Source organism: Aegilops tauschii, chromosome 7 (genome assembly GCF_002575655.3).
Source record: "Aegilops tauschii subsp. strangulata cultivar AL8/78 chromosome 7, Aet v6.0, whole genome shotgun sequence".
Taxonomy (NCBI): domain Eukaryota; kingdom Viridiplantae; phylum Streptophyta; class Magnoliopsida; order Poales; family Poaceae; genus Aegilops; species Aegilops tauschii.
The window spans coordinates 422,560,021-422,572,234 of NC_053041.3; the positions used below are offsets into that span (position 1 = coordinate 422,560,021).

The 12,214-nt window shown below is 48.2% G+C and overlaps 1 protein-coding gene across 1 annotated transcript; it reads right to left on the minus strand.

Moving 5' to 3' along the window:
* Window positions 1-2,489: 2,489 nt before the first annotated feature.
* Window positions 2,490-9,308, minus strand: LOC109757468 (uncharacterized). Its single transcript, XM_020316292.3, has 2 exons — window positions 8,647-9,308; window positions 2,490-4,103 (listed from the first exon to the last, which is right to left on the minus strand). Exons 1-2 carry the CDS (start codon window positions 8,956-8,958, stop codon window positions 2,676-2,678), a joined length of 1,740 nt encoding a protein of 579 aa, XP_020171881.3. The 5' UTR covers window positions 8,959-9,308; the 3' UTR covers window positions 2,490-2,675.
* Between the last annotated feature and the right edge of the window lie 2,906 nt (window positions 9,309-12,214).

The window sequence follows — 12,214 nt, forward strand, 5'->3', positions numbered from 1 at the left end:
GACAACTCATGTCAATGGTTAGGAAACCTTAACCATCTTTGATCAACGAGCTAGTCTAGTAGAGGCTCACTAGGGACACGGTGTTTCTTTATGTATTCACACATGTATCAAGGTTTCTGATCAATACAATTCTAGCATGAATAATAAACCTTTGTCATGAATAAGGAAATATAAAATAACAACTTTATTATTGCCTCTAGGGCATATTTCCTTTGGAAACAGTCCATCACAACGGTGACTTCGTAAATCTCAAGATGATATGCCGGCTCTGTCTCTCGAAGGTGCTCATAGGGGTAGGGTGTGCGTGTGTGCATTTAGGGGTGAGTGTATGCGCGTATGTATGAGCGCTTGCGTCTGTACTGTGTTCAAAAAAAGGAAAGCACCGCGAAAGATGCTAGGATGCGACTCACAACCTGGCAGGATGCAGCGTATTTGTCGGTGTTGCTCATGGCAGTTCTTGTTGTAGTTAAGCTAGATGTTTAACTCAATGAAAGATCCTCAACAGAACGAAACATAGTGAAGGTTGCTTTCCAAATTTTTCTCCGAATCGTTGGGAAATATAGAGAAGGCAGGGGCATTGGAGAGTGGGGATATATAAGGTAAACGTTTGGGACCGGTGGACCGGCCAAAGCTTGGGCCGGTAGGATGAGGCAGAATCCCACCACCCCGCTTGCTCCACGATGTAGCACTGGCCCACTCACCGCTTCGCCGCACAGCCCACACCAACCTTATCCCTTCAGGGAAGATTTTTCTCATCCACTCCCTGCCCACATCACATCGCATCCTCATCTCTCTTGCGCGTCTGCCTCTCCCATCCACATCTTTTGAGCTCCCCGCGCTCAACTGTTGTAGATGCCGCCAATGGCGACGGCGCCCATCGGCGCCCAAACAAAGCAGACGCACTTTTTTGAGTAGAGACGGGCAGTGGATTCAGCAGGCGACGACGGGATCTCAAAACCCGGGTTGGTGGAGCTGCAACCGTGGTGACGAGGGGCTGCAATCGGCAGTGTTTTGAGTTCCATCTGCGGCGCCGCCTTGTGATGGACCAGTTCTGCAACCAGCACACACTAGTGCTGGAGACGACGGTGACAAGTGTTGGAGAGCCACGGATACTGGCGTTCAGGGGAGTTTGGAACCACAACAACAAGTGTTGGAGATTCAGCGAAGTCTTTTTTGCTAGAAGTAGCCCCTAAGTTTGTTACCATCGTCTTCTTATTTTTTGCTGAAATCAGCCATTTGTTGCTACCACATTTCTCTTTTGCTGGAACCAGCGGGTACCAATTTGCTACTATCATGTTTGTTTTTGCTTTAACCAACTCAAATTTTTGCTACCACGTTTTGTTTGGTAGAAGCAGTGTACCAAATTTTGCTACCACCATGTTCGGTTTTTGCTGGAACCAACCAAAATAATTGCTACATGTCTTTGTTTGGTAGAAGCAGTGTACCAATTTTTGCCACAACCATTTTGAGTTTTGCTACTATTGACGTTGTCAATTGCTACGTCCTTTTTTCATGATGCACCGAGACCCACGACTATGTTTTTTTTGATGCAACCCTTGTTGTTTTTGCTACTGGGGTGTTCACTTTTGATACATCTGTTGTCTGATTTTGCTACTACCATGGATGAAGAGTCAACCGATTTTTTGTTGTTGTGTTTGACCGCGGCGAGCATCAGCGGTGAGATTCGAAGGCGAGCGTCGGGGGCAAGACAAACGGCGATGGGTAGAAATTCTGATGTGGGTGCGGGGGAGAGAGAGGCGGCCGCCATGTTTTTCTCAAGGGAGGAGGGTAGCGAGGGGTGAGGTTCGAGGGGAACGAAGGATCGTATAGTTTGACACTGTGGGATCGAGGGGCTGCGCGACGACGGTCAGGGTTACGATCCTGAGAGTGAGTACTAGGGGTACGAATGAGGGGCAGAGCCTAGCTACAGCGTAAGTGTAACACTTGGTGTTTTACGAATTCATTCCCGTCTCGGAGGAGGTAATAGCCTTACGTCTCGTGTCCTGAGACTTGCTTTCTTTGGGGGTATGGTTACAGAGATTGCTCGCCCCTAGCCGAGGAGAAGGAGTGCAGCTTATATAGAGTTTGTCGCAGCCTTCATTACTCCCACGTCGCCGCCTTCATTACTCTCACATCGCCGGGGCACTTAATGTTCATAACTATGACTCTACTTTAAGACTGACTAAGGATCCCTCGACCGTTGCAACTCCCACATCGTCCATTCACCTCTCTTGTCCGAGTGATGGTGGTCGTGTCGACTGGAGAGTGGATGTTCGAGTGTTGTTGAGGCGTCCGGGTGGACTCCTGTTATCCGCATACCAATGCTCGCGAAGTCCTAAGACCTACCAGCAATGGTGTGGGGCTCTAAATGGGCCCTAGATGACAGGCCCTTGACCCTACCTGTAGTAGGTGACCTCATCAGTGTGGGGCTCTAAATTTGGGGGGCGATCGACCGGCGCCTATCACTGCCCAACGATAATTGCTCGATCTTAGCAAGTGGACGCTCCTCATAAATCCTCACATCAAGAGCGTCCTTGAATTCCTTTTACATTATTCTTTATTCGACGATTCATGCTAAATCTTGTGGAATACGCACGAGTTAAAGAGGGGGGGGGGGAGGGGGGGGCAATTCATGCTAAATGAAGTAAGTAATCAGATTCATGAATGCCGTCTAGCTAGTGTCCCTCCTCCATCTGGAGTAGTTTGCTTCGCACCTGCTCGTCCCTGACAGCCATTTCCCTTACCTCCTCGGTAGTGAACGGCGGCGGCAGCGTGCACAGCTCGCGCCCGGCCACGTACCTCTCCCTGGACTCCATCATGAACTCCCTCTCACGGCCACGTCTGGGGCAGGCCATGGACTCGACGCAGACCTCCACGGCTTTCTCGGGCACGGTGGGCTTGTACCGGAGCAGCGCACTGTACTGCGTCAGCACGTGGAGCATGTACTCGTATACGTAGTCCATGCCCATCTCCTCCCTCGCGAACCCGCTGCCTTCTTCTCCCATACGCCGCGCCTGCCCTGGGTGGGCGTTGCCCCAGTCCACGGCGAACTTGATGGCGGCGCACTTGCGCGCCGGGTCGATGGGCCAGTAGTGCTTGCCGGCGACTAGCCCCCGGGTGAAGAAGTCCTGGAAGGGCGTGTCGATGGCCAGCATCGGCGAGTCGCAGGCGAGGATGTACTTCTCGCTCACCGACCACGCCCGTCCCTGCACGTAGATCTTGTACCTGTACCGGCACTGCTTCGCCAGGTCGGAGTCCCTGAAGCCGTTGCGGTGGGCGGCGTTCCAGTCCTGCTTGAACGCCCGCACGTTCCATTCCTTGCCGGCGGCGGAGTCGTTGTTGCACCGGAAGAGGTCGCGGCGGACCGGCGAGACGTCGGGGTTGCCCTTCCAGAACGCGTAGGGCTCCCTGTCTGGCCACGACAGGCGCCCGTTCTCTCGGACGAAGTCCTCCATTAGCGCCCCCCATGGCCGAACGTTGACCTCAGGCCAGCCCCAGAAGGACCAGTCGGGCCAGAGGATGGCCAGCTCCGTCCCGTCCTTGCAGTAGCGGAAGAGCGGCGGCGCGGTGGAATGGTCAGGGTAGTCGGCGGCGCGCAACACGGGCACGTCGCCGGTGCCGAACATGATGTCGACGTCCGGCACGCGGTCGGGGTAGCGGGCGAGCAGCTGCAGGATGCCCCACTGCGTTAAGATATCCCGCCTCTGAAACGATGGGCGATACTTCTCCACGTAGGCGCGCCCGGAGACCACCACGAGCCGGAACTCCGCACTGGGCCGGGCGCGCTCCACCGCGTCTCGCGTGATCCCCGTTGGGCGCCACGGCTCCATGTCCGCGTGGATGTGGCGGAAGTAGTCCGGGCACCAAGGTGGCGGCACGCCCGGGGAGTATTGTTTCTGTGATGATGAGGATGATGATGGTGATGGTGATGGTGCTGGCGGTGATGCGCGGCGGCGGCAGAGTGACGGGGACGACGTGTCGTTGCCGCAGCTGAAGGGTATGTGTACGAGGGGCGCCGTGGATGAGCGGGTGCGGCCAGTAGCACGTCCATGCCGACTGAAACTGCCGCCGTCGGTGACCGGGTGGAACGAGTAGTACTGTTGCTGCAGACGAGAGTTAATACACACTAAATTTCAGCCAAATCATGATGCTACTAAAAAGCTTGAGCATAGTTCTTCTCAGTTACTCCCTCCGTCCCATAATGTAAGACGTTTTTTGACAATAGTACATTATGTGACGGAGGGAGTAAAAAATAATTACCTTCTTTCATACTGTATTTATTATTACAATGCCAATAATTATAGTATTTTTGAATAGCAGCCGTGATACATGTATCGTCTGCATTCGGTCAGTGTTCGTGGTCTTTGAGTATCCATGAGCTTTTTCTGGCGTCTTCCATTTAGGGGCAGAGATCTGCTACGCATATTAAAGCGGTCTTCATCTTCTAGTCTACATCGATGACACTCCTTCCCCATCGTTGCTTCTACAAGCTCCTTAGTTTAAGCAAATTTCTAAAACAGCGACCCTCTCTGGGGGACTGGGGGACCCCGACCACCGCAACCCCGAACTGCACCACCTCGCCGCCACCAGAGGAGCGGCCGGCAAAGCCCGTGCCGTCTCCCAGGATGGTGGCGGCGGCGGGCACCTCGTCAAGCTTCGGCTTCCCTGCCACCGGCCGCTCACCCGCCGCCCTCCGCTAGCCATTCCCTTCGCCAGCGCGTCCCCGGCGACCTCCTTCACCCCCGCCCTCCCTGCCACCGACCGCTATGAGCTCTTGCCGCCGGCGAGGTGCGTCCGCCTCCCCCCATCTCCGCGTCAGATATGTCCGCCCTGCCGCCGGCTTTCTCTCTGCTGACGGCGCTGGACCCGAGATTGGGGTTGGCGTGCTCCTCTGCTGGTCTTGGGCCGTCCTTGTGGCGCCGTGACGACGCGCTTCTCCATCCGAGTCGCGGCCATGGCTTCAAGGTGCGGCTTTTTGGTGTGCTTCCGGTGGTGCCTCCACAGCGCTGGCCGGCCCTTGCGGCGTGCCTGCTGGTGTTGTACGGGCGCTCGTGCCCTTGCGTCGGAACCCTCGCTGGTGTAGCTCCGGACCCGGCGGCCCTCGACCTGCGTTTCCCGGTGTCCTTGTGTTGCCGGTGCCTCTTCCGGCGCGACGCTGGCCCCGACGCTACTGAGGCTACGTCTCCTCCAGCCTCTTTGGCTTGCCGGTGTCTTGACAGCTTCGGCCTCGGCGGCCTAGATCTGCGTCTCCTCCAGTTCCTGACTTGTCGGTGTCGTCGATCGTCGTCGTGTTCCCTGCATCGGCCCCTTTTTCCTAACCGACTCCCCCAACCCCGGCCACCTCGCTGCCCCACCCCTTGTCATGCCCAAGGTTCGCGTGTCCAGCGCGGCTCCCCTCTGGTGGTGGTGGTTCTTCAACCTACGTGTGGCTTCCGACTCCCGATTCCGTTTCGGTGGCCTTGGGATTGCTCAGACATAGGCCAGGGAGAAATCTCTGCTCGGCTTGCTAATGCTGGCAACGGCGACACTCGCGAGTGCCGTCTCCTTTTTGGAGGCGTTATCATGGCCTCTCTCCGCACCCATCTTCGAGCACCAGGGGAAACCCTAGGTCTGATTCTTTAGATCGGGCGACGATGGCGCCATGGCGTTGTTTTCCTTCCTGAAGGCGTCGTCTTGCGTGTTCGTGGCATCCCCGGTGGTGAATTCGTGGTTGTCTGACTTTACGTTGGTTTGGGGCCAAGCACCTTGTCTCTCTTCTTTTTCTATTTTGGGCACCGTGTTCACGCCTTGCGTTCGTGCATGTGTTGTACCTCACTTGTATTCATTCTCTCTTCTTCTATCAATGAAAAGATACGTATGCTTTACGTATTCGCGAAAAAAAAGCAAGTTTCTTCACGGAGACGGCATTGAGCTTTGCTCAAGGCGCATCGTCGGTGGATGCAGGAGGAAGAAGATTTCAACACCTCTAAAAATTTAGATGCAATTTATTTTCCACTAAGGATATGCTTGTAATACTTGTCAGGAAGATTGGATAGGTTCAGTAAGAGATGTAATGACTGGTCAGGAAGATTCATGGCATACGCGGCAAAGGAAGTTCATGTCAAGTCTGTGGTCCAGGCTCTTCCTTGCTTCACTATGGGGGTCTTCCTACTCTCAAGAGGTTTTTGCGAAAAGTATGAGAAGATGATCCGCGACTTCTGGTGGGGGATGAAGAAGGCCACCGTAAAGTGCACTGGATGTCTTGGGAGCGCATGACTCAACCTAAGAGGGCGGGTGGTATTGGGTTTAGGGATATGCACCTATTTAACATTGCGCTGCTCGCAAAACAAAGCTGGAGACTCCTACAGAACCCTGACAGCTTGTGCGCTAGAGTTCTTAAATCGAAATACTACCCACATGGAAACCTACTCGATACGGTGTTTGCATCTGACGCGTCACCGGTTTGGAGAGGTATTGAGGCTGGCTTGGAGCTCCTAAAGAAAGGCATCATTTGGCGTGTGGGAGATGGTACCAACATTCAGATCCAAAGGGACCAATGGATCCCTTGCAAGGAAGGCCTAAGGTCTGCAGCTTTCATCAGGAGATCTAGATTGCGCTGGGTGAACCAGCTTATGAAACCAGATAGCAAAGAGTGGAACGAGGACCTTATTAGGCAAATTTTCCAACCATTCGATGCGGATGAAATATGCAAAATCTCTATCCCTAGCTCACCCACAGATGACAGAATAGCTTGGCATTATGTAAAGAGCGGAATCTTCACTGTAAGGAGTGCTTACAAGCTGGCCGCTACAATTCAGGGCCAAATGAGGCAGGCTCCGTCGAGCTCATCGAAGGATCCGAGTGATAGGAGTATATGGGATCTTATATGGAAATCAAAGGTCCCTCCAAAGGTCAGGATCTTTGGCTGGCGAGTTGCAACCAATACGTTAGCCACAAAAAAGAACAAGTGGAAGAGATCGTTGGAGGTGCATGGCACTTGCAGCATTTGCGGCTGCGAGGAGGAAAGTGAATTCCATGCGGTGGTATCCTGTACCAAAAGTAGAGCCCTTCGACACGAAATGAGAAAGGTGTGGGAGTTACCCCCTGAAAGTTCATTCAGATACACCGGTCCGGATTGGCTGCAACTGTTACTGAACTCAACCCCGGATGTTATGAGGGCAAAGGTATTGCTTCTACTGTGGAGAGGATGGCATCTACGTGATGATTGTGTTCACGAGAAAGGCAAGGAAACTATATGGCAATCTGTCAAGTTTTTGCAGAACTATGAGGAGGAGGTGCAGCTATCCTTTTTGCCTCTCTCATCGGAAATAGGGAAAGAGATCAGGCCTCCGGCCAATGCCGAACCACCTCAGACAGTTCAGCAAATCATAAGGTGGTCTGCTCCGAGTAGAGATACAGTGAAATTAAACTCTGGCGCAGCTCTTCTACCTGACAGTGGACGTAGCTGGGCGGGAGCGATTGCAAGGGACTACAGGGGATTCCCGCTTCTGTCAGTTGGAAAGAAAATGGGCATTGTGGGGAGCATCGAGGAGGCTGAGGCAAGGGCCGCACTTATAGGCCTGAAGGCTTTGGCTGATTTGTACAAAGGACCATTAGTGCTTGAGATGGACTGTTTGACGATGGTCAATGAGTTAAAGAAGGAAGCACAAAGTCTCTCCCCATGCTATGGCGTCCTCTGTGACATCAAGGAGACTCTGAAGGTGTTTTCATGCTTTAAGATCAGTCATGTGGGAAGAAAAGGCAATTCTGTTGCTCATGAGTTAGCCATGGAGGCTAGACAGCTTGGGGATCTGCGACTTGTTGCAAAGGTCCCGGACAGACTGATAAACCTGATGCAGGCTGAATGTACTCCTTCCACTTGAGTATCCCATATACTCGAGTTTCTCAAAAAAAAAAAACTTGTGATACCTAATATATGACTTGGGCCTTTCCTCAGAAAAAGAAAAGAACGTACTTAGGATTAATTCATGAGTTGTACGCGTACGTCTACGTATCTTAAGTTGGTGGCAAAGCCATTGACTGCAATTAACTTAAGTGCATGCGACTTCCGACGTGATGAAGGCTCGCTTAACTAAGCTAATCTAGAAATTTACTTAAGTTGGTGGCAAAGCCATTGACTGCAATTAACTTAAGTTGGTGGCAAAGCCATTGACTGCAATCTACGCGTTTATTTACTTAAGACGGCCGCTACAGGGTTGATTACGGCTAAGGCATGCTAGAAATTTACGCAAAGGTGGCTTGAGTACCGTAAAATACTGGCAGTTGCTACTTGCTACTAATACAAATTACAAGACACTCTGTTTCTATCTTTTTATCCTTTTGTTTGGTGAGGGAAGCTACACTTAATGTAGCACTGGTACGTACATATATTTGTAACCTACTTTCTCTGTCTCATAATGTAACACGTTTTTTGATAATTATCTTTTTTGTTCCATAATGTAAGACCTTTTAACACTAGAAGTACATAATTTATACGATCGACCGCTTCGTCCAAATTAAGGTTGATGGTCATGGATTACGTACAGTTTGTTAACTGGAGAAAGTTCATTATCGGAAGTATACTGCCTACATTTTAGAAAGGGGGCGATTAACCATCTTTGTAAACGAAGTTCATGCAGTGGATGTGTGTGTGGAAGGTACACTTACACCAGCGTCATGGTGGATCCAATTGGTGCCGACGAGCAAAGCAAGAAACATAAGGGTGCCGATGACCACTCCAGCGCCGCTGCTCGTCGTCGTCTTCCAGCACGGCTTCGTTGCCGATGACGGCGACGGCTGATGCTCCGCCGGCGGATCATCGACGATCTCCTCCCGGGCTGCAGGAGGCGGCGGCACCATCGCCGCCCTCTCTTCCTCGACAGCTGCTGGATTGAAATTCTTCATCCAACTGTAGTTTTTAACTGGCCAGTAGACGAACTGAAGAGGGAAATGAATGAGTCCTGCTCTGCATACATACATGCATGTGCCGTATATATAGTGGGCTGGCCGGAGTGCCCAAGTGCGTGGCTACTTTTTTTTTTAGGTGAAAAGGTGCGTGGCTACTTGACTCGTAGAGACCCCTCAAAAAAAAAAAAAACTTGACTTGTAGAGTTTCTCCTGCAAAAAAGTTTCATTTTTTGAAGCATTGGCAGCACGTGCAATGCTCCTTTTTTGTATTGAGGGGAATGTGCAATGCTCTTATCCAGCCCTTAAGGGAGACCTTCTATATGTGCGCGTCCTTTGGCCGGCCCATATGCGGGGCGAGGTGCCACTTATTTTTTTTGTTTTTCTTCTTTTGTTTTATTATTATAATTAAATTTCTAACAATGTTCATGAACCCCAAATTTAACAAAAAAAATTATGATTAAAAAAAAGTTCTGAAATTAAAAAAAGTTCATGATTTTTGAAAAAAAAACTTCTGTATTTCAAAACATGTTTAAGATTTCAAAAATGTTCCTATATCTCAAAAACTATTAACAAATTTCAAAAAACGTTCTTGGATTTAAAAAATAGTTAAACTTCTATAAAAATGAAATCAGATATTTCTTTTAAACAAGATTTCAAAAACTGATCCAAATTTCAACAAAATGTTTCACGAATTTTATAAAAATTTGAAGATTTCTAATTTATTTATGAATTTTGAAACTTCTTTTCTTTTGAAAATTATTCGAAAACCTAAAAATGGTCTTGTATTTTAAAAAATGTTCACATACTTGAAAACAATTCCTGCACTTTTAAAAATATTTCAAATATTAAAAAAAGTGTTCACATATTTTATAAATTATCTAAATTTCAAAAAAGTTTCTAGACTTAAATTTTTTGTAATAAATTGTAAAACTGATTCGAATTTCCAAAAATGTCCTGGATTTGAAACATATTGCTGATTCAAAAAATGTGCGCAAATTACATAAAATGTTCCAAAAATTCAAAAATGTTCATTAATTTCGAAAATTTCTTATGAATTTGAAAATGTTCTCCGATTTCAAAAAATATTGATGAATTTGAAATGATTCTTCTATTTCAAAAGCAATTCACGAATTTAAAAATTGTTAGAAAATTTGATTTTTTTTGTGATGTTGAATAAATTTCATGAATTAGGAAACACATTCATTGATTTAAAAAACTTCACAGATTCGAATAAGTTCACAAATTTCAAGAAAATTGTGGATTTGAATTTTTTAACATAAAGATAAAGATAAAAATAAAAATAAATAAAGAAATAAAAGACCAGAAGAAAAAACAAAAATGTGGTTCAGAGAAGGTTCTAAATCCTTCTCAAAATCGGAATGGGTTGACCCACAGAAGGACATGTGTGTGGGAGGGTACATGATAGGTCACTATTCAGTGACTACGCACAAAATAGGAAGGGCCCCCTTAGGGATGGCGGTCAGGCGCTTGAAAGGATGCTACTTGGGATGACAATGTGCATGGCCCAATAAATTTCATATTTCTTGTCGCGTATATATTACTTAGTGTGTCGAGGTTCAATGATAATCGTGTCAATTATACACCTTTAAAGTCCTCGTGCACGGGCCTCTTCCTCTTCCTTATCTCTGCGTCACCAATCCAAAGTCGGCCATGTCATCCATGGCACATCCGGCTCACAATTGCCAACCCCATCCAAACCCGTAGCTTCGAGTTTCAAACACATAACGATGTAGTTTTGTTAGCATATGAGTCAATAACAAGATTGTAATAAAGAAACAACAAAAAAGTTAAAAAAAATTCGAAAAGGGGGATTCTCCGGCCTCTGCATCGGAACGATGCATACGGCCCTTTTATTAAACTGATAAAAACATTCCAAACAAGTCTGAAGGTCTAAAAGTCTCCAAAAGACAAAAAAGGAGCTCACGCAGAGCCAGAAGAGCTAGAATACAAACTAGCCAAAAAAAGGGACGCCACAACCGGCTTGGCAAAGATTAGAGATAGGTAAACTAATTGCCTATCCTATTACATGACCGCCATCCAAACCGGTTGAAGATATCCCGAGCTACCATCTCCCAGCGGATAGATCCAGTAACCAAAAGCTCCCTGGCCTCCGTCGGAGTGAGTAGCGACCACGAACGGATCAACGCCGTAGCTCGGAAAATAACCTGCAAAAAATGAATGCGTGTTGTCCTGTTAAAAACCAAATCATTTCTGCAATTCCAGATTGCCCACAGCAAGGCGCAGACTCCTACGCGAATATGTCTCGCTAAGTCGGGCTCTATCCCGTTAAGCCACGTCCCAAATAACGTGTTGACAGAACTCGGTGGAGTAATATTAAAAGCAATATGGACCGTCCGCCATAGAACTTTGGCTAGCGGGCAATCAAGAAAAAGGTGTTTGATCGTCTCATCCCGATCACAGAAACTACACCTAGTAGGACCTGTCCAATTACGCTTGGTCAAGTTGTCCTTGGTTAAAATAACTTGTTTATGGAGAAACCACATAAACACTTTTATTTTCAAAGGTACTTTGACCGCCCAAACATGTTTGGATCTAGGAATGAAGCTCGAATTGATAACATCAATATACATTGATTTAACGGTAAATACTCCAGACCTAGTTAGCTTCCAGCGTAATTCATCGGGTTGTTGAGAAAGCTGGACCTCCATCAGTCTACTAACTAGATGGAGCCATTCTTCCCAACGATTGCCCGCTAGCGCCCTTCTAAATTGAATATTAAGGGGGATAGATTGAAATACCGTTGCAACAAACACCTCGCGTCGTTGAACGATACGATATAAAGACGGGTATTGAATGGCTAAGGGTGTCTCTCCGAGCCAAGTATCCTCCCAGAATCACGTACTAGCACCGTTACCAATAGTAAACTTTGTCCTATTAAACAGGGATTGTTTGACTTTCATAAGCCCTTTCCAGAAAGGCGAATCAGTCGGCCTTACTGTCACCTGAGACAAAGTTTTGGTCTGAAGATACTTGCTACGGAGGATTTGCGCCCAAGTGGCATCAGTCTCACTCGATAACCTCCACAGCCACTTACTGAGAAGGCATCTGTTCTTAACTTCAAGATTCTCAATACCAAGACCCCCTTGGTCTTTCGGTCTACAGATGATATCCCATTTAGTTAGACGGTATTTTCTTTTTAGTTCATCACCCTGCCAAAAGAATTGCGATCGATAGAAGTCCAGTCTTTTCCTGACTCCAACTGGGACTTCAAAGAACGATAAGAGAAACATAGGCATACTCGCGACTACCGAATTTATCAGAATTAATCGCCCTCCGTATGACATAA

What these genes read in the sequence shown, in the direction of transcription:
- LOC109757468 (XM_020316292.3), bottom strand. Translation starts at nt 8,958, where the DNA reads ATGTATGTATGCAGAGCAGGACTCATTCATTTCCCTCTTCAGTTCGTC. An exon ending in GGATCCACCATGACGCTGGT is followed by an intron (nt 4,104 to 8,646) that starts GTAAGTGTACCT and finishes TCTCGTCTGCAG; the next exon opens with CAACAGTACTACTCGTTCCA.